The sequence below is a fragment of the Leishmania major genome, chromosome 32, assembly GCF_000002725.2.
Source record: "Leishmania major strain Friedlin complete genome, chromosome 32".
Taxonomy (NCBI): domain Eukaryota; phylum Euglenozoa; class Kinetoplastea; order Trypanosomatida; family Trypanosomatidae; genus Leishmania; species Leishmania major.
Window position 1 is genome coordinate 911,155 of NC_007273.2, and position 24,009 is coordinate 935,163.

A 24,009-nucleotide genomic window follows, 5' to 3' on the forward strand; every position below is an offset into this window, starting at 1 on the left:
GTGAGCGTGTCTTTTTGTTCCTTCGTGTGTGTCCGTGCTACACGCACGCACGCGAGCGGCAAACGATGGGGAGGGGGAGCGATCGCGACAGCAGCCCGTGGGAGTGATGTGCATACGCTCTTTGTTCGGGTGGGTTGGTGGGAAGGGGAAGGGGGGTTGGACGGAGATGCCGCGACAGCGCTCTCCAGCGCGCACGCTTCGGTGGACCTTCCCGCGAAGGAAGCGCAAGCGGTTCAGAAATTGGTGGCACGCTCTCTGTGTTAAAATGGAGGAAGAGGGTAGAAGATGGACCGAGCAAAGAGACCGCAGTTGCGAGGCAGTCGCTATCGGCGTCACGCAGCGCTAGACGCGGGGCACATACAACACCCACGTGGTCTGTACAGCAGCGGTGCGCCGACAACACCAAACCGCAGTGGTTCGCATATGGCGGGCGGCAGCGCGCTTGACTTGTCAGATGACAGGCGGAGCACGCGAGTCCTGCTTGCCCACGCTCTCGAGAGGCACTTCATGGCAGCGCCCCCACACCCCACACCATCAGCAAGTCGTCTGCAAGCTTTGAAAGCGGGAGAAAAGAGAAATTCTGCTTTGATGAGAGCGGTGGTGTCCGCGTCACCAGCTATGTAAGACACCATCCGAAGACCATTGCGCGCCTTCACGACTCAGACACATGCTCGCGAGGAGGAAGACACCCCGCTGTCGATTGCATGTATATATGTTCCTTCTCTCGTCGGTTCCGCTTGCCTTGTCCGCTCAGCTGAGGAGGAGGGGGGGAGGAGGACCGCACATCCCCCCACACACACACGCACATGCACCCCCCCCAGCGCGCCGTTTCCCTTTCTGCCCAACACAAGTGCACATGAGAAGAAAACGGGCTCATCGATACAATCACGGCAGCGAGTCCAGCGGACGAGGCGTGGGAAAGGCAGCACGCAGCGCACGCACGACATTGGTGGAAAACGGCGCTCCTTGCCCTTCGCTCGTATATTCCGTTCTCTGCGGACGCGGCGGATCCGCGTACGTTCTCTTCGCGTTTTATTCCGTTGCATTTTTCGCTGGGGTCGATCACCGCACCACATACACAGACACACACACACAGGCCCTCGTTCCTCGCTCTGGTTTCTCTCGTCTACTCACCTAATATATGTACGGGAACAGCCGATACTTGACGACGCGGCAGAACGCGCTCCAGTCCTCCTTGCCGTACTTCTCTCGCATCTGCTGTTCATCGCGCAGCTGACGGTGCATGAGGAGGAAGCCAAAGTAAAGAGGATGAAAGTACGGCAGCCACTCTGCCGTGCCGCTGAACGCCGCCCAGCCGAGCGCCATCAGCCAGTCACCAACGTAGTTTGGGTGCCGGCACACGCCCCAGTAGCCGGAGATGATGAGAGACTTGCCGTTGGAGGTCCTCATGACGCGCAGGTGCTGCACGCGCGGGTCCTGCGGATTTTTGCGGAAGCGGTCCTTTTCCGTGTTCGCATTGCGAAAGATAAGGTAGCCGGTGGCAGAAAGGGAGGCGCAGAGGCACAGATGCACGAGCGAGAGGTGCACGGGGTGGTGGACGAGGTACTTTGTCTGCAGGGTGTACGTAAACGGCACCCACGCAAGGTCACCGAAGCACAGCATAAAGCCAAAGCCGTCCGTCACAATGTCCATCATGCTGAGGTTTCCCGCCTCCAGCAGCAGACCGTCCAGCACGTAGAAGGACTCGAAAAGTGCGGTGAGCACGATGCTCGGCGTCACGGTACCCAGCTCGACCGACTTGCACACGAATGCCCAGTTAAGAATGCTCCAGCCAATGAGACCAGGACGGAGTTCGCACATCAGCTTCCAGTCCAGCGGACCGGTGCGCGGGTTCAGCTCGCGGCCGACCCAAAAGTCGTAAAGGACGCACCCGCTGTTGCCACCGAGAGCCGTGAGTACGTTGCGGCTGCGGTACGACGCCGCATACAGCACGACCGACATGGCGAACGAGATGAGAATGGCGCCGATCATGAGGGGGTGGTAGAGGTCGGCCACAGCAGCCATGTTGAGAATGGAGGCGAAGTGCAGGCCAAAGAGTACGAGGTGAGCAACGACGAAGGCGTGGATGGCGTTCATGCGGTAGGCAAGCCGCTCGCCGCTGCGAAGCTCGCCACCGTGGACGAGCTTGCCAATAGGAAGGATAGAAAATACGGCGTGAGCGGCGATCCACACAAGCTCGATGCCGATCGCCGTCCGCAGCATCGGCCAAGCGCCCTGCACCACCTCCTTCATCAGTGCAGGCAGTCGCACTGCCTGCATGAGGCTGCACCGCTCCCCAGCGCACAGGCTGTTCAGCGCTACAACCAGTGTGGGGAGAAAGGCAACCATGAAGAGGGCTCCCACCGGGCCGCCCCATTCGTAGGTTTTTGTGCAGGGCTGCAGAAGATTCGCCTCTGCCTTGGAAGCACCTCCTCTGCCTTTCGCCATGGTTACACTGTGAGAGGGGAGCGAAATGACACGCAAAAGCAGCGGAAGGGCGAGTGGAAGTGTCAAAGTCGAACGGGAAGCTGATCCGCGGTGGCGGTATGCAGCATCAATCGTGCAGTGGCCGTGGAGTGCCCGGCGGACAAAGCGCTTTCACGTGGATGCGTGCGGAAGCAGCGATAGAAAAGGAGAGAAGCCGCTTCGTGCCGAGCACCGCTCCCTCCCGCCACTCCTATTCCCTGAAATAGATGAGTCACGCGAGCCACAAAATCACCAGCGAGAGAGCCCCGCGACACCCATACATGTATAGAGAGCGCGCGCGGTCGCAGCAGCAGCAGCAGCACTAAAGAGGGAAAAAGCAAACCTAAACATGTACACCCTAACACGACCGCCACTCCGCTCCCTCCAATACTCTACAAAACTGTGTTTGTGTGTGTGTGTGTGTGTGCGCGCGTGTGTGTAGCGAGGAAGAGAGGTGAGGGGACCGCACGCTTGTGGAGCGCGGAAGATGCGGGTATGCGAGCAAAACAAAGGGCGCCCTCACTAGACGGCACTTTCCGTTTGTTGTGGTTTTTTTTTCTCCCTCGTTGTGGCTCTTGTGCGCTGCGTGGTTTGACTTGACGAACCGCCGATACCTACACAGCAGATGGACCCGTGGCCGATATCAAATGAGCAGAGCCGGCGAGGAAGAGAACACAGGAGATGAAGGGTAGGGAAGGGGTAAGGGAAGGGAAGGAGAATGAGGTAGTAGCGCAAGCGCGCTTCGTCTTGCATCTTCATGTGACTTGAAAGAGCGCGGCAGGCACCAAGACCACGCCCTCTTTTGTCGCAGAACAAAGGACAGGCGCGGCGCTTGTGCTGCGTGCAAAAAGGGGGCATCAGCAATGTCCTCGGCACGTCGCCGTCTTCCTTTCGCACACCGTCGCGAACAGCCTTTGGCGGAAACCGCCAACATGCTTACACCTCTTCACAATTCGCCTTCGCTGCCCCTTCAGACGCTCACTTGCGGGTCGGACACTACCAGCGCCAGGCCCAAGACAATCAAGAGCGCACCAGCACCCCACATCGGTGTCACCTCCTCCTCGAAAAACACAAGCCCAGCCAGCGCGCTCACCACGAAGTTCGTGCCAGTATTCAGGATCTGGCACACTGGTGTCGGACCTTGCGAGAGTGCCTTCAAGTAGAAGCGCCACATCGATCCCGTAAGAATGGCGTTCATGAGAAAGAAAACGATGCGCAGCAGCCATGGCACGACAGCCTGCACCATCTCCATGGTGGCCAGGTCCAGCTGCAGGTAGAGGCCACCGCTCCGCACCAGCGACGGGACGCGGCTGGACTCCACAGCAAGTTTTCCGACCACACCGGAGAGCGCGCCACAAGCACCGGCAACAGACGCGTTCACAAGGAACATCGGCGCCGCTCGGTGAGCCGCCACAACGCGCGAGGGCACCGACGCCTCTGTGGGCGGCTGGGAGTTCCGTGCTGACGACGAGAGCACAGGCATGGCGCAGTCGAAGATGCGCGGAGAAGTGCGCGTGTGCCTCGGAAGGTTGTGAGCGGTGCTCTGACCCGGGCACGTGTGCCGCCCTTGTTTAACGCTGGCGTATCGGCACAGCTGTATGGATGGGTCTCTGCGAGTGGGCCAGCGATGGTGTCAATGTCTGTGTTCACGGGTGACGCCAGCGGAGCCGAAAGAGAAACGAATCATAAAGCACCGCTAACAGAGGGAGCATCAGTATAGACAGAGGGCGAGCGATGAAATTGTGGGGCCTCTGATGGGACGCTGGCGGCAGAGGTGTGATAGTAAGCACGTGATTGAAGAAAAGGAGCAGTAGAAGCTTACTGTAGAGGTGGGGAGGGTTGGGCAGGAGGGGGACTGGCAGCGGAGAACGTAGGAGGAAGAGTGGAAATGCCACAAACAGCGCATGGTGCAGCCGTGAGACGGTGCCCTCACCGCAATGCCTGAGTCCCGCCGCCATTTCGTTGCTGGGGTTTGGCCAAAACAGATGCGACGTTCAGCCTTCGTCTCTCTCCATGATGTCGTGTCGGCATTGTGTGTAGGTGAAACACAGGCGGGAAGAAACGGAGAACGCATGAAGCTGGTCAGCGCCTTTCGTAACGGCGAACAAAATTCAAAAGGGGGAACCAAGAAAACAGCTGGGAAACCCTGCATGCACACACGCTCACGTGCATGGACCACTCATCGACCTATGCATCCGCATGCCCGTCATCCATGCCGGCACAATCCAACGCGTATGCCATAGAAAACAGCAAGACGGCCCTCGCCAAAGCCAGCGCGGGAGGAAGGAGAAGGAGGGTAGGCTGAGAGGCTCAGAAAGAGGAGAGGGAGAGAGACATGTTAAGAAGCCCACAAAGCCACCGACCCTCTTCCGCAAGCAAGAAGACCAAAGCGAAGAGAGTGAGCACGCCCAAAAACAAAAATGAAAAAACAAAACGGCACCACCACGACGCACAAAACGCGACAAAGAGAGAGCGACGCGCACAACTGCACCGCACACGACTCCGATAAGCGAAGAAAAGGGATGTGGAGGGAGGGGAGGGGAGAGAGAGGGGGGGGAAGGGGGTGAATGAACCAAAGTTACCCTTCGAAAAGACACACACACACGCACGCACAGAGACTCATGAGCAGAGAAAGATGCTATGGCACATTCCACATCATAACCATCTCGTATTTTCCTCTTTTGGAAGAAGGGAGAGTGATGGGAGGTTTCATCCGCGTGCCTCGAAACGCTTTCATGCGCACCTGTGCGCATACCTCTGCACGCACTCGCACAGGCACACCATCATGGGAGCATCTGGTGAAAATTCCACATATATATATATATATATTACACGACATCAACTACACAAGAGTGTAGGGGCGAAGGGGTGTTTGGTTCGCCTTTCGTTTTGTGTGCGTTCCTCTCTTGATGTATTTCAGCACCGCAACGCGCACACACACACAACGCACGCATAGACACCACGACGCTAACGTCCGCATGGGCAGCGCGAGCGATGAGAGCAAAAACGAGGAAGATAGGGCCACCGAAGACGAAGTACACAAAGGAAGAAAGAACAGCAAGTGATGACGACACGGGCAAGACGCCGAAGCGCAATCCGCCTTCCTGCCTCTTGTTTGATTCACCACCACCACCTCCTCCTCCTTGTTCGGTTCCTTCTCTTTGTGAAGAGCCTGTTCGACTGAATACCTAGGAGAGAGAGAGGGAGAGAGAGAGGGACCGCGTGAGCAACAAGGTGTGCAAGCACCCATACGCACGATCCATACGCATTGGGTAGCGGCAAAACAAGTGGGGGGGGGGCGAGGAAAGGGGAGTGGGTGAAGGAAGGGGGAGGGCTTGGCTTCCAGTCCTCTCATTTTCTGTTTCTCCTTTTCAGTCCCTCGCTCAGGTATGCGCACGTATGCACAATGGCTAGCAACAACATACGCAGACAAACCTTCGATCTACACGCAGTCTAAAAAAAAAAAACACAAAATACATGTGCCAGCGCGCAAGAAGAGGAAACACGAAATCATGTAAGAGAGAGGAGTAATAAGAAGGTAAGAAGAAAAAAACATACTAAAATCGCTGGTGCTTGTGTGGCACGCGGCTCGCCGCGCGTGCGATGGCGGGGCTGGAAAGATTTCACTCCAGCACAGATCACTCGCAAAACATCCACGCAGACACCTCTGTGTCTCCTGCCGTACGCGACTCTATTCAATCTCGTTCGCAGAGAGCGAGTGGCAGAGAATCGACCCCGAAAGCATAGAACGTATCCAATCATTTTTTGCCGGTGTGTCCGCCCCCACCCCCACCCCTCTGCCATACAGCAGGAGTCCCAGCCCAACTCGAGCCCGCACGTGCCCCGTCACAGGCCCGCCTCGCGTGGTGTGCAGCAGCGCTAGACACGCGCGTCACAGCAATGCGCCGGCCCGGTCATCGCAGCACGGCCCCTGCCTCAAACGCTACCCCACCCCCCGACCCGCGCCCCTCGTGCCGGTTGCCACGCCGTGCATCCTCCTCGGCGTGGCGCAGGCTCCCCGCACACCAACAGGCAGTGCGCGAGGGCCGGGGGTGGTGGTGGGACACACGCCCGAGTCACGCTGACGCCCTGTCTAATGATATGGATGGCACAAGCGTGCACGCTGTCGCAGAGGGCGAGGGGTGCCCCGACGCAGCGCCATCCAGGACCTGGTCGCCGGCATCTGTAGCGATGCACCGCCCTGACCTCCCTCCTCCCCTTTACGTCGTGGGTGCCTGGCCCCGGCATCCCCACGAGTGGGGTTCGGCATTTGGGAGGGAGAGGTGGAGGGAGGGGAGAACAATGCCACGAAGGGAAGGAAACACATCTCCCCTCCCCGCCCCCTTACCGGGGGCGCGCGCGACACAGACACAGATATGCGCGCGGACACATAGGCAAGTACCGGCGTGCGCCTGTGCATTCCTACATCTGCGTTTAACAAAGGTTATGGAGAAGCAAAACAAAAACAAAAGGCTTGTCCCTCCCCCTTTTCCTCCCTCTGCACACTGGCCCGAGATGCGTTGCAGGCGAAACGAAAAAGGCGAGGACCGACAACGGCAACGAAACGGACGACGTTACTTTGCAGGAAGAGAAGCATTTTGGCGAAGCGGAGAGTATTTGCTTCTCAGACAACTCGTCGAGGGTCAGTAGATACAAGAAGAGCGCACGCTTCTACCTCCGCTCCCAGCTATTCCCGCTCTGCCCTTCCCACCATACTGCTCCGCTGGGTCTGTGCAATCCTGAAGAGCCGTGCCATGTACTCTTGTCATTGCACAAGGTAAGCCGCCAACCGCACCCCTACAATGACAAGAAACACGAGAGAAAAGGGGAACAAGAGAAAAGGTGTTAGAGAGAGCGGGATAAGGGTGAGGGCTTGCACTGTCTGACAAGGCGGTCGTTGCAAGCGCATAAAGAGAACTGAAAGAATAAGTTCAGAGAGGAGAAGAGGTGGAGGGGGGCGATAGTCGGAGGTGAGGGAGCGCTGGCAAGCAAGTGGTTTCAGCGGCCCAAGAGACGATCTGCAAAGACACACATACCGTTTCGGCAACACACACCCACACCCACTGAGCTTGCCCACAAGTCTCTAGCATCTCGTCTAGCGCCCCTTTACTGCAACAGCTGCCCCATCCAGCCTTTGTGAGTGTCTGGGCATGTGTATATGTGTGCGTGTGTGTGTGTGTGTGTGTGTGGTGTCTTGACGCTACAACATGGCTTGGCTTTCCAAGATGGTCAAGAAACTCTTTGTTGAAATGGTGGCGCTCTTGTGTCCACAGCTTCGCCTTCACCTACATAGGTGCCTCAGAAGCGGTAGACCATCTCCTTCTGATAGCCCAGGGTGCCGAGGAAGCCGGAGACATCCGCGGCGTTGTTCAGCACTGCACCTGAGGGCTGGTACGCGAGGCCGCCGGACATGGCACGCAGCACCATCGGTGCTGCACCGACCACCTTCACCATCATCGGGTCGGGCCCGCAGACGAGAAGCAGCGTCGACGGTGACGGCCTCGGCATCGTCGCCTGCAACATCGGCACGTCAATGTAGCCCTTGAAGCCGTGGAAGTACTTTCGGCCATCGGGGCTCGTGCTCGGCTGGCTCGCGACGTCCACCGTCAAGGGAGCGCCTTTCTTGTACACCGGATTCGCGATGATGTCCGGGTCGTCAAAGTTGTCCACCGTGTAAAAGATTTGCAGTCGATCCTTGTGCTCGCGGGCCTTCTCATCAAGCAAGCCCTTGAGCAGGATCTTCTTCTCTGAGCGGTTGGCAAAAAGCATGTTAAGCCTCGTCGAATCGCCCTCCGTTTCCAGAGAGGCGTTCATGAACTGCAGAATGGGGCACAGGCCTGTGCCACCGCAGATCATGCCCACATCGGTCCAGCGATTCTTCTTGTACGTTAGCTTGTACTGAATGGCACGGAACAGCAGCGACTCACCCACGTCCATAGAGAAGAGGTGCTCGGTGAAGCGGCCTGGCCGCTGCTTCTTGACGAGAAGGTCAAAGTAGCCCTTCGTCCCGTTTGGCGTGATGGGAGTGTAGAAGCGCATCGGCTGATCCACCATGTTCGCGCCCTCCTTGAAGTGTGCCTGCAGCGTACTGCACGGCACGAGGTCGAAGACGTCGCTCGGGTCGTTCAGCAGAAAGCGGAAGATAGCGACATCCTCAGCCAGGTTGAGCACCTCTCCCAGCACAAAAGGCTTGAACTTGGTCGTGAACGCCTCCTTCTTCGCAGCGCACTCAGCCGCCATGCGCTGGGAGGAGGTGTAGGTGTGGAAAGCAGCGCCGAGGGCGGTTGCGGCGCCAAAGGTCATGAACTTGGCCATGAGGGTGCCTGCGGGGGAGGAGGGGGTGGAGAAAGGGGAAAGAGGGCAGGGAGGGGGATGGTTATCTGAACAGACGGCTCAATATGTCCCTGTGGGTGTGTTTTGTGATGTAATGCTTGTCTGCTGAGGTGACCGGACTTCGTCCGAGAGAAACGACTCAAAACGAGAAGCACGATTCGCGGCACGGTGGCAGGAGGTAGTGAAGGGAGAACGGAGAGGGGCACACACGAGGACGAGATGGGTAATCAGCGAGAGAGAAGGGAAGCGTGCGACGCTGGTGACTGGAGCTGCGTATTGCGAGAGGGAGAGCCGATCAAGCGTTTTCCTCTACAGCGCAGAAGGAAGCGGGATGCGCGTTGTGCAGCAGATGCTGAGGCGAGCTGGAGGTAGGAGAAGTGGGGGGGAGGGGGGGGGGGGAAGGCGGATCAGGCGGCAAAGTTCCCGTCGTGAAGAAGAAAGCACAAGTGAAAACGGTGTCAGGGACGGACGGCTGGAAGCTGTTTAGCGGGCAAGCCACACACCCTCCTCTCTCACGTTCCACCTCCACGGGCATGCTCACAGGCATGCACATGCCACTGCCGGACGGGCGTCGTCGAGAATTGAAACACAACTGCACATCCTCACACCCCTCCACCATGCTCATTGGCGATCCCTCTGTGCACACACTCGAACACGAACAGTCTGCACCACCGTTCTGCAGCTTCGCTATTCGCCTTGCTCCTCCATGCTCGCCTTCTGCTGTCTGTGAACGGGTTTGTTAGCTCATGTTACGTGTCTAAGATACGTGCGTGTACAGCGCGTGCAGTGCCTTCTGCTCTCTCTCTCTCTCTCTTCGGAGATGCGCTCGCAAAGAAAAAAAAGGAACACAGGAAAACGAGCACGACGAAATTCTGTGCAGCCAAACACCTCGCAGCCGCCTTTCCTCACGTCTCTCTCTCTCGCTCTGTTTTCGCTGCCTCTTCGCTCTCTGTCGTTGGCACTGTTGGTGCCAGCCCTCTCATTTCAACGCGCGCTCGTCACGGACACAACCGCACGTCATCACGTCCGAATTCACCACATCACCGGGGGAGGGGGGGGGGAGGAGGAGGAGGAGGTCGCTCTTTCTGTTGTTGTTGCTGCTGCGTCGCGCTACGCCGCTTTCCCAAGCAAGCGATCAAGCTCCATCTCTAGCGCGGATGCCAGCGCCGAGCAGCATTGCAGTGCGCACAGCTGCCCGTCAATCAACCGCATCGTACCCTCAATCTCGCTGAGTCCCAGCAGCTCATCGCGCGAGTGATTGTGCTGGCGCACGGCACGTCCCACCTTCTCCTCCACGCCCTGAACCTCTTCCAGCAGCGCCATGGCATTGTCGTACGTGACAGCACGCTGCTGGTCCGCGCCACAAGGGTCTACCGAATGGGACTGCTGCTGCTGCTGCTGCTGCTGTCGCTGCTCCCATTGCGCGTAGTACGGCTGTATCTTGTCTTCCAGAGACTGCAAGTACTCAGAGAGGGCTGTCTGGCGCTGCTTGCACTCCGCCAACGTCGCCTCGGCACTTTTTGCCGCCGTCAAGGCATCCTTCATGACTGACTGAACTTCGGCCAACTCCCGACCACGCGTCATGATCTGTCGGTCACGCGCCACAACGTGGCGGGCAAGGTCGGCAAAGTGCCGCTGATCGAAGGAAATATCAACGTCTAGCTTGCGCAAAACCGCAGCAAGGCTCTTTCCGTCGAACTCCTGCGACGGCGAGGCGGCGGTAGCTGCGGCGGCCGACGAGGGCGGTGCGTTCTCAGCTCTTTTTGCGGATGATGCCACACCCGCCGTAGCGGACGTGGCGCTTACACCTGTCGCTGCTGCCGGAGGAGACCCCGTCACTGCTGAAGGCGCTGTGGCACCGGCGGCCGTTGCTGCATCGGATGACGCTGCTGCAGCACCCGTGCTGCCGAAGGTGAAACCACCACTGATGGAAGGAGCGGCCGCGGGTGCAGCAGCCGGAGCTGGAGTAGCCGACGTCACGCCGAACCCACCGGCTGCGGAGGCCGCAGCCGGAGCTGCCGCAGGGCTCGACGCTGCACCGCCAAAGCTAAAGCCCCCAGGGACTGCAGCAGCAGGGACTGGCGTCTTGTTTGCCGCTGGAGCGGCAAGCGCTGAGGCCGCACTGCCTAGGTTGAACCCACCGGCTGTCACGGGGGCCGTGGTTGCGGCACCGGCAAAGTTGAAGCCGCCGCCGGCGGGTACTGGGGCCGCGCTCTTATCACCACAGCCGGCTGCAGCAGCCGCAAGACCGCTCGTGCCCGCGCCAGCGACTGGTAAACCGGCACTAGGGGCACTGCTTCCGGAGTTGGGCCCAAACCCTGCGTTGGAGGGCGCCTTGGCGCCTTCAGCAGAAGCCGTCAGCGCCACTGGCGCCGGCGCTGCTGCAGCAGCTGCACCACCAAATGGCCCGAAGTTCGCCGGTGCCGTTGCGGCCGAAGCTGAAGCAACCGAGGCAGTGGCAAAGTTAAAGGCTCCCAAAGCCGGCGACACACTCGCCGGGGCGGTGGCAGGGGCGGCACCGACCGGGGCAGCGAGAGTGGCGCCCGCGTTGGTGCCGAAGCCGTTGAAGGGAGTTGCGGCCGCGCTGCCTGTCGTGCCGCCGACACCTCCCCCACCGGAGACGGGTGCAGCCGGGATGCTCGCAGCGGCAAACGGCGTAGAGGCTGCCGGAGCTGCGGTTGCCGACGCGGCCGCACCAGGGCCGAATCCGCTGCCACCGAACGGTGTCGGCGTGCTCGCCGGGGGCTGCGGGGCTGTTGAGAAGCCGCTGGCCGCCGGAACGGACGTGGATGCCGCATGGCCAGCGCTGAATCCTCCGAAGCCCACGGTCGACGCAGTCGGCGTCGCAGCAGCGGGAGCTGACGTGCCCGAGCCGAAGTTGAACCCCGAAGTCGGGGCCGAGGCGGGGGCTGCGTTGAAGCCGCCAGCTCCCGTAGGTGCGGTGGGCGCGACACCTCCGGCGTGGCCAAAGCCGCATACTCCAGCCGGCGTCGACGCAGCACCGAAGCCCGGTGCTGTCGAGCTCGCAAACGCATTAAATGCCATGATGTATGCGCGCGTGTGTGTATTGTTGCTACCTCTCCTGCGTGTCGTTTCCTTTTCTTATCATCCGTGCTCAGTGTATCGCATCCACGTTGCGTGTGCGAGAGACCCGTGCACGGCTGTTTGAGCTGCAGTCGCCCCTTTCTCCTCTACGTGTGTGTGTGTGTGTGTGTGTGGTGTACGGGGCGCGCGAGACTCACCAGCGCGCAGTTAAAGACCGAACCAAAAACAAAGAAGCGAAATGTAGGAGGAAAAGCATAGAAAGAGCCGTTGCCCGGTTTCCTGCGGCACAAGCAGCGAGAGAGAGAGAGAGAGAGAGAGCAAAGCGAGCAGAGAGGAGCAAGCTGCGGGCATCGCGCCGTGAGGAAACGCTCGATCTGGTTTGTCGATGTCGCGTTCCTCAGCCTGCGTCTCACCCGCAAGGAAGGGGCGCGAGTGGATGGCAAATGTCGTCGCTTGAGCTCAACACACCCAGCACGACACGCTGGCGTCAGGAAAGGGAGGAAGGAAGGCCACGTGCATGCGTGCGCCCAGGTGTGATGGGGTACTCGTGTAGCGCTCTGAAACCTTCTCTCTCTTCGCCATGATGGAGAAAGTAGCCGCGCCTGCGCAGGGTGGGTTCGTGTGGACGCATGCACGCCAAAAAGGGAAAAATGCAACAACAGATACGAAAAAAAAACGGTAACGAAGCACCCCGCTGCGCACTTCCATGACACGGGAGCGCGTGTTCAGCATCGACTCCCGAGCAACGGTGAGGGCTGCCGCACTTTCTGCAGTTTTCCTCGTCGCTTTCCCATAGGCCCGCTCGCACACGCACTGCTTCTCATCACGGTCGCACGCCATTGCGCAGGACGAAGTGAAAGAGCCTCTGCGCCTGATCGGGCACGCCACCAGCAAAGCAGCGCTTCACTGCGGACTGGAAAGACACCTCAGAGCTCGGCACATTGCGCTCCATCATGTCCGTGAAGAGCTGCAGTGATACCTGCCAAGACGGCCCGGGAGACGGCGCCTGCTCGAGCGCGTACTGCACTGCGTCGTGGAGGCGAGCTGTCGGGAAGAAAGTGGTGCGATAGCGCGGCTCGTGGAGTAGCGCGTTCACATGGTGCAGTGCACGGCGCCAATCGCCCGCGACGGCTGATAGATAGGCGATGTGAGCCACCGATTCAGTCTCGAGCCCAGCCAGTCCGGCGTCAATGTAACGACGCGGCTGGCCTGCATCGCCGCCTGCGTGGCTTTTCGCGTCTTGAGCGGCTGTGCTACACCCCTGCAGTGGCGGCGATCGAGAATGCCGGAGCTGCTCAAGCAGCTGCTCAGCTGCGTCGAGGGTATCCGCACTCTGCACGAGGAAGTTGTACGCGCGTGAGAGAGTGTTCGTGTTGTAGTGCTTCGATAGCTCCAGCCCCACCACGGTGGGACTGTTACTGTTCACGTTGACACGGGCGGTTGAAAAGGCGGCACTGGGTGCCGCGTAACGGTGAATCAGGTCATACGCAGCGCTGCGTGACGCCTGCACAGACCCGAACAGGCGCACCAGCTGTACAAATACATCTGGGCGGTAGTGTTTCCGGTGTTGCGGCAGTTGTGCCCTTTTCGATGCCGCAACCTCAGCGGCCGCGGGCCGGCGATCGCCCTCGGCGCCATCGGCCATTGCTGCTTGATGAGCTCTCACGAGCCGCAGCGCCGCCTCCCATTGATGACCTGTAATGCACAGTCGAAGCACGTCTTCCGTTGCCGCCGTGTCGGATGGAAGGTCGAGGGTGTCGACGAAGGCGTCTTGCAGGAGCTGCACATAGCGCAGCCCCACATCCCAGCGGGACCGAAGCGCGCGGCACGTTTGATGAACCGTCACCGCATTGGCTCGGACGAGGTGGTAGAGGGACTCAGGGGACCGTGCGCGCTGCGGTGAGTGGGGTGCCACCAGCGTACCGCTGCTGTGAGACACCATCTCGCTGTCGTAGAACGTTGACGCCGGAAACAGCTCACTGTCGGCAACAGCCTCGTCGCCAGTGATACGCTGCACAGTGTGCACCGCCTTCTCACGTCGAACGACGCCCACGGCTCCTCTCGTGGCACCCCCCCTCACGCCCGCGTCTCGGGAGCAGGCGGCAGCAGCCGCACCCGCAAGCAGCTTATCGAGCAGCGCACATGCATCCAGCCACCCCGCCGTGTCGAGTGCGACAAGGCCCAGAGTATCGTTGAAGGTAGATGATGTGCTCCATCGCAGCACCCCTGCCGTCTCCACGGCGTGGTGGATGCGCAGCGCCTGCGCTTTCAGTCGCGCCTGAAACAGGGAGCTGGAGACATGCAAGCCGCCCTCGCCACCCTCTGTAGCAGCTCGTGCGACTTCGTCAGCGCTGAGGGTGACACGGTTCTCCTGGTGGTGGCGACGACCAGCAGAGTACAGACACCGAACTGCGGCTGCCACGTCCATCTCCGTCCAGTGAGCGGGTCCGATGCGCCAGAGGCAGCCCAGCGCCTCGGCCCAGTGGCGGCCGTCGGTGCGTCGGTAGAGCTCCAGCTCCACAGCCGAGGTGAGTGGGGTGGGGTCGACCTGGCGCAGCAGCGCGAGGGCGCGTTGCCACCCGCAGGCACCGCTGTCGCATCGATCCATTTTTAACGCCTCCCTAGCAAGCTCAGCGACGCGCGTATCACTCAACACCCACCGCACTTCTCCGCGATGCAGGTTAGACATGGCAGGTGCAGTTTCAAGCGTCGTGCTCACGCGCGGCGTGCTGCTGGCAGCACCCCCACCTTCACTAGGATAGTAGTAGTTGTACAGAAGAGAGCGTGTGATAGTGGAGCAGTGAAGCGCGGTCGCCTCCTCCGCCACGGAAGGGCTCTCGACAGCGAAGAGCATGGCAGCTTTGGTGGCCGACCAGTACTGCCGGCGCTCCGCCGCCTTCAGCTTGCCGAGTGGGATTGGGGCGGGCGCTGCAGGAACAGCAGCCAGTGGTGCCGCTCCCATACCTACGCCATGATTCCCTCGGCTCGTGGGTCGGGTGCCGGCATCCGCAAAGGAGGACCCCCTTAGCGACGCGTCATCGATGCGTGACGAGAGCGCCGCAGATCCATCAGCAGATGCCTCCACGCTACTCTCCCCTCCACTTGCCAATGCCGGCGAAGTCGGCACCTGTACAGCTGCAGGACAGTGTAGGCAGTTCTGGTAGCACTGCCACATCGAGGTACGCAGGCCGCGGATCAACCCAGCCATCTCATCCCCCGCGGCCAAACCTTGGAAGTAACGCGCGAGTCCCTGCGCCGAGGACATAACTGATGCAGCAGCCGGCGTCGCTGCATCACTTGCGAGCGCGGGAGCAGCGACAGTAGCCGAGTTATCTGGCTCACTTTGGCGTGGCGGCCGGGGCTGCATCTCGTCTCGCTGTATGCCGACCATGTGTACAGAGCCGATCATGCCATCACCAACAGCAGAAAAGTGTGTCGCAGGGCCTGCTGCAGCATGCGAGGGCGAGTAAGCGCGGAGGCTGGTGATGGTGCTGGCGGGAGAGGACGCGTTGCCGTGTGGCTCTGTCGGGCAACGCAACAGCGGCATCGAGCGAGAGAGAGAGAAACAGACAAGAGGCGAAACCCTCTTACGCTGCCCTGTCGCCCCTTGCAAACACCAAGGCCTCTGCATAAAAGTCAGTAAGCGTGTGATGGCACGGGTGGAAGGCGTGGGAGAGCACGTGTGCTTCAAATCATACCTCCGCGCCCGTGTATGCCTGCGTGCCAGTGCTCACGAGAAAGAGCAGAGGCAATCACAAACATCACCGCTCCGCGCTAAGCCCCGTAAACGCCACAAACAGGAGCCAAGCCGTGTTGCACAATGCAAAAGTGTGCGTGTGTACGGCGGGACCCCAGCACATACACAACAGCAATGATAAACCGCTGCACTAGCCTTCGCCGTTCCAGGGATCGTGTTCGTCGCAGTTGCGGTTGATGTTTCCCTCTTCCCCTCCGTCTTGAGCCTTGTGATGCGGCAGTGGCAGCAGCAGCGGGTTTTGTGCGAGAGAAGTACTCTGCAAAATAGAACGAAATCGTGGCTCAGAGGAGGCGCCGGTGCCGTGCCCACACCCGCGGTGAGGCGTTTCTCTTCCTTTCTCTTCAAAAGGAGCCTGTGCGCGCATGCGGGCAGAGGGCCGACAGGCACATGCACACCCTGCGCAGCCACGCACGCTCGCTGTTTTACGAGAGCTGTCGAAGCAAGTGGGGAGTCGGCGTGTGCGGCGAGGAAGGGGGGCGTCGGTCTTTTCGTTGGTCACCTTGCAAGCTCGGGGCTGGGTGTATGGCCTCAACGCAAAGACGGAAGAGATGGCCACGAGGTGAGACATAGTGACCCGCAACGGGCGGGAGGCCAATGGCAAGAGGTGGAAAAAAAGGAGAAGTGAAAAGCACGAGAAAGAGAGAGAGAGAGATCGACGGCGAGGGGCGGGGGAGGGGAGGGGGGCACGAGACGATGGTTTGAATGGATGTGCAAGTGGGAGAACAGAGGAGGAGAGGTGGTTGGGGTGAAGAAAGAGCAGCACCCCTTTGCCAGTTCTCTCGGAAGTGAAGCGAGCCGCCGCAGGTAAGACATCACCCCCGTACACGAGGAAAGAGCAAGGGAGAAGCGTATGTGAATATCCGTGCACGATACACACAGGTAAGGAGGAGAGCGAGCGGGAGAGAAGGAGATGTCCTCCCTCGTCGCCTTGCGTTACAGCAAAAAGCACAACGCAGTGCCATCCACGCAGCGCCACCACTGCACACCTTTATGCTCTCGCGAGCGGCCCTCGTTCACACACACACAAATACACGCATACCCCGTGGTCCGTGACACGCGTTCAGCCACCTCTCTTGCAAGGCAGCAACGGCAACATGTACAGCAGCATTGAAAGGGAAGCAAAAACGCGGCAACGGTGCTCTCGAAATTCACGCCGCGGGTGGGGAGGGGGGGGGAAGGGAGCGGCAGACGGGAAAAAAAAGGAAGAACTCGCGAACGTGTGCCCACCAATGCGCCAACACACACGCACGCACGCCTGCACGCTCTCTCCCTCTCCCTCTGTCTCCACGACGCGCATGGACAACGCGCACGCACATTAGACCCAACGAAAACAGCGCTGCGTCGCGTGCCTCCTCCCCTCTCGCCAACAGGCAAAAAACGATGCGACGTTTTGGCGTCAATCATGCTTGAAAGCATTTGGCGACCAATGCGTATGCCTGCAACGTACGTGCGCGCGTGCGTGTCTGTACGTGTGTGCGTGAGGAAAAGGGAGTGAGTGGGGGGGGGGGGGAGGAGGAGGAGTCAGGAACCGCATCTCAGAAAGAGCTGTAGAGATGGCGTGCTACGCGCTGCTGCTGCAACTCGCCATCCTCGTCTTTCGGCACTGGGTGGGTCAGCATAAAGAGAAACGCCGCCGCAATGGCGCCGCAGGCCGGCGCAGCCCAGTACAGCCACAGATACAGGAGCTGTGTGAAGTAGCCAGCTGCAATAAACTTGGTCACCTGCAAGCCCGTCGCGACCGCTGGGTTGAAGGCGCCACCTGACACGCCGCCGACAGCGTACTGGGAGGCGAGGAGACACATGCCAACTGCCAAGCCGTAGAAGTCGTTGTTGCGCTGCTGCGAGTAGGCGGCGTGCAGCACCACTGTCACAAGCAACATCGTAAATACGGCCTCCGCAACAAAGGCACTAAAGATGCACTCGGCCGTGTTCTGCACGACCTGCGGTGCAGGCAAGTGCTGTGTCGAGCCATGCACAAGGATACTGAGCCCCGCACCTACCAGAGCGCCTACCACCTGAGCCACCCAGTACGAGATCGCCTCCTCGACTCGCATGCCGCGAATCATGACAACTCCGAAGGTGACAGCCGGATTAAAATGGCCACCCGAGATGTAGCCAAACATGAAGATAAGCACGCAGAGCATGAACCCCTCCGCAATCGGGGCGAGGTTGCGTGTGCGAGTCTTCCCGTCCACCGCTAGGTGACCGCAGTTCATCTCCGCCAGCGACGTCGTCATCAAGAAAATGAATGTGCCGATGCCCTCGCACACAAATTTGGCCTGGTAGCGGCTCAGCTGAATCAGAGGAATCTGGCGGGCGAGGTATGGCTTCTTCTCCGCCCCCATGGCGGCGTCCAACTGCAGAGCGCACATCTTGGTGCGGACGCCTCGACTGGGATGTGTTGGCGGTTGTGTGTAGCTGTGTGTGTGTGTGTAGCTGTGTGTGTGTGTGTGTGTGTGTGTGACTCCGTATAAGAGAGGGTAGCAGATATCTAGTCGGCAACCGCGAAAGCGGGGGAGGGTTGTTGAGTAGACCGCTCACAGAGGACACGACGAGGGGCTCGGCTGCTCTGCGCACGCATCGTCCCCGCAACAGCGGTGGAAGCGGAGGAGGAAAAGATAGACGAGAGAGCGAGGGAGAAGACAAGAACGCCAAGGATATCGTCGAAGAGTTCAGTGGGATGGCATCGACGGTACGAAAGCATTGTGTGTGTGTATGTGCGTGTGTGTGTGTGTTGGGTGTGTATGTTAGATGGCGTGTCAGTGTGCTCTCGCTATGCTTTGTAAGGAAAACAAAAACGCGGCGAGAGGTAGAATGCCTGTGCCGATTCTCCTTGCTGTTGTGGACAGCATCGTCTTCACATTGTGGTGGGGTCGTGCCTACATGTGTCGACCAGCTCTCTTCCCCTTCTGGGTGGCCTTGTGCCTCCCAAAGTACGACCTTGTACCTGTGTGGATGAGCACCCGCAGAGCACGCTCACCGGGCGTTCATGCCGGACGGAATAGCAACGCGAGGGGGTCGAGGGGAAGGGCGAAGAGCGAGTAAAGGACACCACAGACGGAGGCAAGGCAGCGGCGACACAACGCAAAAGGGAGGGGGGACCACCCGAGAGCAGCGGCAGCAGCGGCAGCAGCGCGATCGCATGCAGCCCCGCCGCCATCGGTCAGTGAGCGATGGGGGAGAGAGGAAAACAAATCGGCGCGGAACAGACGGGCGAACGACGTCACGAAAGCATTCCGGAAAAAAAAAGCGAGCGCACACAGAAACCGAAAGAAACATACCGCGGCTCGGCAAGGGGTGGAAGGGGACGGAGATGAGAGCATGGAGCCCTCCAAGATGAGGGTATCCTAACGTGTATCACTTGCCAGGAAAGAAGGGCGCAGGCACGTTTGCGACGCTTGCGAGAGCGAGCGCCGCTCGTGGTCTGCCCGAAGCCTCACGCAGAACCAGAGAAGGTGTGCGCCATGATACTCTCGCGTCTAACGTCGATTGAATGTCGGCCCCTCCCATGAGGTGGTGGCGACCTTTACTTCCCCGCGGCTCAGCGCCTGCAGCGGCAGCCGGGTGTGCCCGCTATCCAGCTCCTCTGCGCCGTCTTGAGTGCTCGCATGCACATGCTCGGCATCACGCCCCTCGCATGTCCGCGGTGTGCGAGTGTGTGGCACTTCCGTCATTTCGCGAGCGCCGCGCGGATCAGAGGAGAACGACGATGGCTGCCTCTCAGAAGATGTCGAAGAGGAGGCCGGCTTCCTTTCGTCGGCGCTGCCTGCGCAGCGTTTCGCTGCAGCAGTGCCTGCTGTGGCACGGATGGCGAACGCCTGTGCCGCCATGCGCTGCCGGTGCAGCTCGTTCACATTCTGGAACACCTTCCTGTCTTCCAGCACCTGCGTCTCAGCTGGCTGCGCCATCTGAGAGAAGAGGATCGCTGCCAGGATGGCGCCGACGACAGGGGCGAGCCAGTAGACCCAGATGGACTTGAGGTCGTCACACCTGCCCGCTAGACACATGGCTACCTGCAGCCCCGACGCGGCAGCGGGGTTGAAGGCTCCACCTGAGATGCGCCCTGCGCTGGCTGAGCCAGCGGAGATTGTCATACCGACGGCAAAGCCATAGAAGAAGTTGCCAGACTGACGGGAGTAGGCGATATTGAGCACGACTAGGCACATCGCAAAGGTGAAGATGAGCTCCAAGAAAATGCCGGAGGAGACGTAGTTAGTCGACACCGACGGTACAAAGATGTCCTTGTTGCCCTGGATTATCATCGCCACGACGCCGGCGGCGAGGCTGCCGGCGAGCTGGCAAAGGATGTAGGCACAGCACTGGGCCACCTTCATGTGACGCACAAGAAATACGGCGATGGACACGGCAGGGTTGAAGTGAGAGCTGGAGATGTAGCCGAAGGTGAAGATCATACTCGTGAACATGAAGCCGATGGGCAGCGGCGTCATGCTCGTGGCGTCGGAGATGTTGAAGATGCTCTCGTTGCGCACGCTCACAAGCGCCAAAGTGAGCACCCACCCAAAGGTGCCGACCAGCTCAGCGAAATACGTTCCAAGCAGCGGGTGCAGCCGCACCCACTCCGGCACGGCAAGAAAGTCGTAACGACTCCTCAGCTTGCGGAGAGCCGCCTGCCTCTGGCCGTACAGACGGCCCAGTTCAAATGGATCGAGCTGCTCCTCGACCACTTTGCCATCCCGAGTTACAGAAACCGCTATCGTGTACTTGAGCGCCGGCACCTCGGTGGGGTCGACGACACGAGCAATGTGTCGCCTGCCCGCGCGATCGAATTCGAAGCCCCTGTCCTCGCCTGTGTCCGTGGCAGACGTCGTCGTGGCACCAGAAAAGGACGTATTCGGATCATCCGTGCTGTCGCCCGTACCGCCACCGCCCCACCCCGTCATCGCCAGCGACGGGGATGTCAGCGTAGAGGCGGCCGGGAATGGGCCCTGCGACGTCGGTCGGTGCGCCGCGGAAGCAGACGCAGACACCAACGGCGTGAGAGACGCTTGGTGAGCGGCGCTCACATTCTCCGTCGCGCTGCCCAGCACGTGTATCATGTGTGGCCCATCTGCCACTGCGGCACCAAAACCGTTGTTGGAAGTGGGCGAGGAGACGGCTGCCGGCGGCGCGCATGGCAGGTGCACCGCTGACACCAATGGGGGCGTGAAACTTAGGGGAGTCGGGGCGCCAGAGGACCAGACACCGGCTCCACCAGGTGGATCTGCGCCCTGGATGCCATTCCCCAGAGCATACCCCTCCATCTTTCGTGTTTTTGAGCGGACCCTGAGTCTGCGCTCGTGCAACGATGCGTTTACGCGAACCGGAGGCGTCTGCTACGCGAGAAGAGTGCGAAGGACGAGAGAGCTGGCGATGTGCGGGTGAAATCTGCAGCGGTGTGCACCAGCTCTGTAGCGGCTACCCCTTCAGATCAACTCAGAAAAAGGGTTCGAAAGACAAAAGGCGGGAAAGAAACGCAGAAGATGCACACGCACACGCTAATAATCGCCCTGCACCGGCTTAAACAGCGACGGTGAACCGCGTTCATGTGAGGCAAGCAGGCGTGCCGGTCGTGTATAGCGCGGCGCACAACACCATACCGACGAGGCAAACAAAGGGGAGGAGAGATGGCAGTCGAGTGCAACGGAGAAGAGAACAAAGGAATGGGTGTAGAGCAGCCATAACGACGCGCTCATGTTGCCACGCGACAGCCCAAGGCTACGTCACTCTCTGGCCGCGTCGTTTCCTACCCGCAGAGATGCGCCTACCCACGTCACCCAAACGCGAGGGGGGAGACAGCGGTGCAAAAGCAGCCATTCGCATGCCAACATCGCTGCATACAACAACCCCCTCGCCGTGTCAGTCGTCGCTCGAGTAGGTGGTCGTCACCGGTGGACGTGCCAGCACATGTACCCATGTCCAATGAAGGCGTGTATTCGAGCCGCTCGTGTATCCTGGGTGCGACGCTCTGTTTTCACGTTGCGGTGGAGATGAGACCTGTCCTGTCACGCTCCGTCGCGCGCTTACCCTTCGTTTTTCCCCGCCACTCGTCCGTGTGCCCCGCCAATGTGCGCCCCACGGCAACACAAAAACATATGACGCGATAACACGGAAGACGGAGAGGGAGGCAGCAGCCAGCAGCGGCCTCAGAGATACGCACCGACAGAGTGAGCGAGAGAGAATAAGAGAGAGAGAGAGAGAGGAGCGTCGCACAAAAACGCCAGCAAGCACGTGCGTGCGGCGCTGCCATGGGGGCTAATCTTCTTTGCCCCTTCACCACCTCTCACACCCTCGATCGCTTGCCTTTCAAGCCAGCGTTTCCCAGCGTCCGTTCGCTTTACGCATCCCCGAAGGTAACCGTCCCGTCGGAGTCGATGGTGTGGCCATGCTCCACCAGCCATGCCCGCAGCGCCTGTTGCGATGTCTGAAACCACGCTACAGCCTCCTGCTTCGTTGCGGTCGACTTCATTTTTTGGCTCATGGTAGCAAACTCCGGCAGCTGCTTCAGAATCCGCTTCTGCAGCTCCATCAGCGTCGCCGCTCTGCGCGCCTCGCTCGACAGCATTCCTGTCACCACGGTGCACGCCAGCGAGTCCAATGACGCGGAGCCATCTGGCGGCGCAACACCGGAAGACGGCAGCGGTGCCGCAGAGTTAGTAGTAAGAGCATGGGTCGGGGGCACCGCAGGGGTGGCGACTGATGACCGCACCCTTGATCCCGAAGAACCGGACGACAGCGGCACAGTTACGGTTGCCCGCTTCGCAGCTGCCTTTACCGGTGCAGAGGTCTCTACTCGCGCACTCACAGGTGCAGCGTTGTCACTGCGCACCGCTGGCTGTGGCTGCGCGAACCCATCCGCAGCGCCGACGGCGCCTTGCTGCCGCAGGGCCTCCTTCGTGCCGGCGAGGAAGGAGCGCACCGCGATGCTCGTCGCCTCCTCCCTTTCTCGCTTGCGTGCGCGCGCAGAGATGGCGTCGTCTGCGCCACTTGCCGACTTTCCTCGGCCTTCGTCGCTGGCGTCACCGCCGTCATCGTCCGACCAGTTGGTGGGCTTATGCAGATCCTCCTCGGCCGCGTCCATTGTCTTCCAGTCTTTCTTGCTGATTTGCAGACGTGTGTCAGAGCCCCAGGCGGCTGAGATGCTAGCGGCACTGCTGCCGGTGCATAGAGATCCATCGTTCGGGCCAGCAGCAGCCGTGTTCCTCTCGCCCCACAGTTGCAGTATCGGCCGTCGGAGCGGCATGGAGGTGATGAGTGGCTTTGACGTGGACGAAGACGACACGCACGCCGTCCTCCCATGCCCCTCACCCTCATCCATATCCTGTTCACGCCACGCTGTGGGCAGCTGCAGCAACACACACGTCAAATGACTGTACTCTGAGGCCGGTGTGGAAACAAGCCGCACACGCTTGGTAGCTTCCGTGGCCGGCGCGAGAAAGCCGTCGTACTCGAGTCGCATCGGCTCTCGCCGACGCGCACGGCGCCGCTTGCGACTGCCGCTGTTGCTGCCGTGCGCGCCATCTTCGCGCGTGTTGCCGCGCCTAGCTGTGCTGGTGTGGCTTTCCTCACCCTCATCCAAGTCCTCGCCGCTCTCCGCATCACTGCTTGCGACGGACGCAACCAGCGCGTCCTCAAAATAATGTGAGGAGACGCGCAGCTCACGCGGGGGCGCGGCGCAGTCGACAGAGGGAAGGAACGCAAACAGACGCCGCTCGCGCTCCGCCGTCGCGTTCACGTGCGCATTCTCCGTGCCGGTGGTCTCGACAGGGCAAATGACGTAGCGGGCCACCGTGGTGGCCGCCGCCGTGCGCTTCGTCGTCGACGATGGCGTTGCATTGACGGAGGCAACGGCACACGCGGACGCCGGCCCCCGAATGGCGGGAACAAGGCCGTCGTAGCGCGGAATCATGCGGAGAGGGTGCAGCGGCGGAGTCGATCAAGGCAACAAATTACGAAACGCACCAAGCCGTCAAAGAAACAGGCGCCTCCGCTAGGGGGTGTTGATGGCCGCACAACATGCTCGTGTCGCCTGCACGCTCTCTCTCTCTCTCGCCGTTTAGCTCAAGCAAGGTGCAGCCTTGTCGAGCCGGTAGGATGCGCCGCTTCACTTATTCACGCTCCTTCGACGTCGGGCCGATCTAGTCGCCCACCCGCAAGCACACGTCTGCACACGCTCAGGCACACGCGAATGTGAGTGAGCCTCACGACCGCTTTATCCACCACTTTTCGGCTTTGAGTGCGGAGGGAGGAAGGACAGGCACAAAAGTGGCGTGCAGTGAGGGACTCCCGCACCGGAAGAGAGTGAAAGGAGAGAGAAGATGGGGGGGGAGAAGAGGGCAGCAGAGAAGGTCATTTTGGTCAATAAGCGCACGAGAGAAGCCCAACAGCACAGTGGACACCTCTACGCACGC

General features: G+C 60.3%; 8 protein-coding genes across 8 annotated transcripts; all 8 read right to left on the reverse strand.

Moving 5' to 3' along the window:
* Positions 1-1,134: 1,134 nt before the first annotated feature.
* LMJF_32_2320 (putative C-14 sterol reductase) lies at positions 1,135-2,448 on the reverse strand (the record flags this gene model as incomplete). Its single annotated transcript, XM_001685503.1, has 1 exon — positions 1,135-2,448. One exon carries the CDS (start codon positions 2,446-2,448, stop codon positions 1,135-1,137), a length of 1,314 nt encoding a protein of 437 aa, XP_001685555.1.
* A 988-nt stretch (positions 2,449-3,436) lies between these two features.
* LMJF_32_2330 (conserved hypothetical protein) lies at positions 3,437-3,856 on the reverse strand (the record flags this gene model as incomplete). The annotated part of the gene is made up of 1 exon (XM_001685504.1): positions 3,437-3,856. The coding sequence occupies one exon, from the start codon at positions 3,854-3,856 to the stop codon at positions 3,437-3,439; it is 420 nt and encodes a 139-aa protein (XP_001685556.1).
* A 3,908-nt stretch (positions 3,857-7,764) lies between these two features.
* On the reverse strand, positions 7,765-8,781 carry LMJF_32_2340 (putative cytochrome-b5 reductase; the record flags this gene model as incomplete). The annotated part of the gene is made up of 1 exon (XM_001685505.1): positions 7,765-8,781. The coding sequence occupies one exon, from the start codon at positions 8,779-8,781 to the stop codon at positions 7,765-7,767; it is 1,017 nt and encodes a 338-aa protein (XP_001685557.1).
* Positions 8,782-9,909: 1,128 nt separating this feature from the next.
* Positions 9,910-11,844, reverse strand: LMJF_32_2350 (conserved hypothetical protein; the record flags this gene model as incomplete). Its single annotated transcript, XM_001685506.1, has 1 exon — positions 9,910-11,844. The coding sequence occupies one exon, from the start codon at positions 11,842-11,844 to the stop codon at positions 9,910-9,912; it is 1,935 nt and encodes a 644-aa protein (XP_001685558.1).
* An 823-nt stretch (positions 11,845-12,667) lies between these two features.
* LMJF_32_2360 (conserved hypothetical protein) lies at positions 12,668-15,109 on the reverse strand (the record flags this gene model as incomplete). The annotated part of the gene is made up of 1 exon (XM_001685507.1): positions 12,668-15,109. The coding sequence occupies one exon, from the start codon at positions 15,107-15,109 to the stop codon at positions 12,668-12,670; it is 2,442 nt and encodes an 813-aa protein (XP_001685559.1).
* Positions 15,110-17,136: 2,027 nt separating this feature from the next.
* On the reverse strand, positions 17,137-17,973 carry LMJF_32_2370 (aquaporin-like protein; the record flags this gene model as incomplete). The annotated part of the gene is made up of 1 exon (XM_001685508.1): positions 17,137-17,973. The coding sequence occupies one exon, from the start codon at positions 17,971-17,973 to the stop codon at positions 17,137-17,139; it is 837 nt and encodes a 278-aa protein (XP_001685560.1).
* Positions 17,974-19,080: 1,107 nt separating this feature from the next.
* Positions 19,081-20,862, reverse strand: LMJF_32_2380 (aquaporin-like protein; the record flags this gene model as incomplete). The annotated part of the gene is made up of 1 exon (XM_001685509.1): positions 19,081-20,862. The coding sequence occupies one exon, from the start codon at positions 20,860-20,862 to the stop codon at positions 19,081-19,083; it is 1,782 nt and encodes a 593-aa protein (XP_001685561.1).
* Positions 20,863-21,935: 1,073 nt separating this feature from the next.
* On the reverse strand, positions 21,936-23,507 carry LMJF_32_2390 (conserved hypothetical protein; the record flags this gene model as incomplete). The annotated part of the gene is made up of 1 exon (XM_001685510.1): positions 21,936-23,507. The coding sequence occupies one exon, from the start codon at positions 23,505-23,507 to the stop codon at positions 21,936-21,938; it is 1,572 nt and encodes a 523-aa protein (XP_001685562.1).
* Between the last annotated feature and the right edge of the window lie 502 nt (positions 23,508-24,009).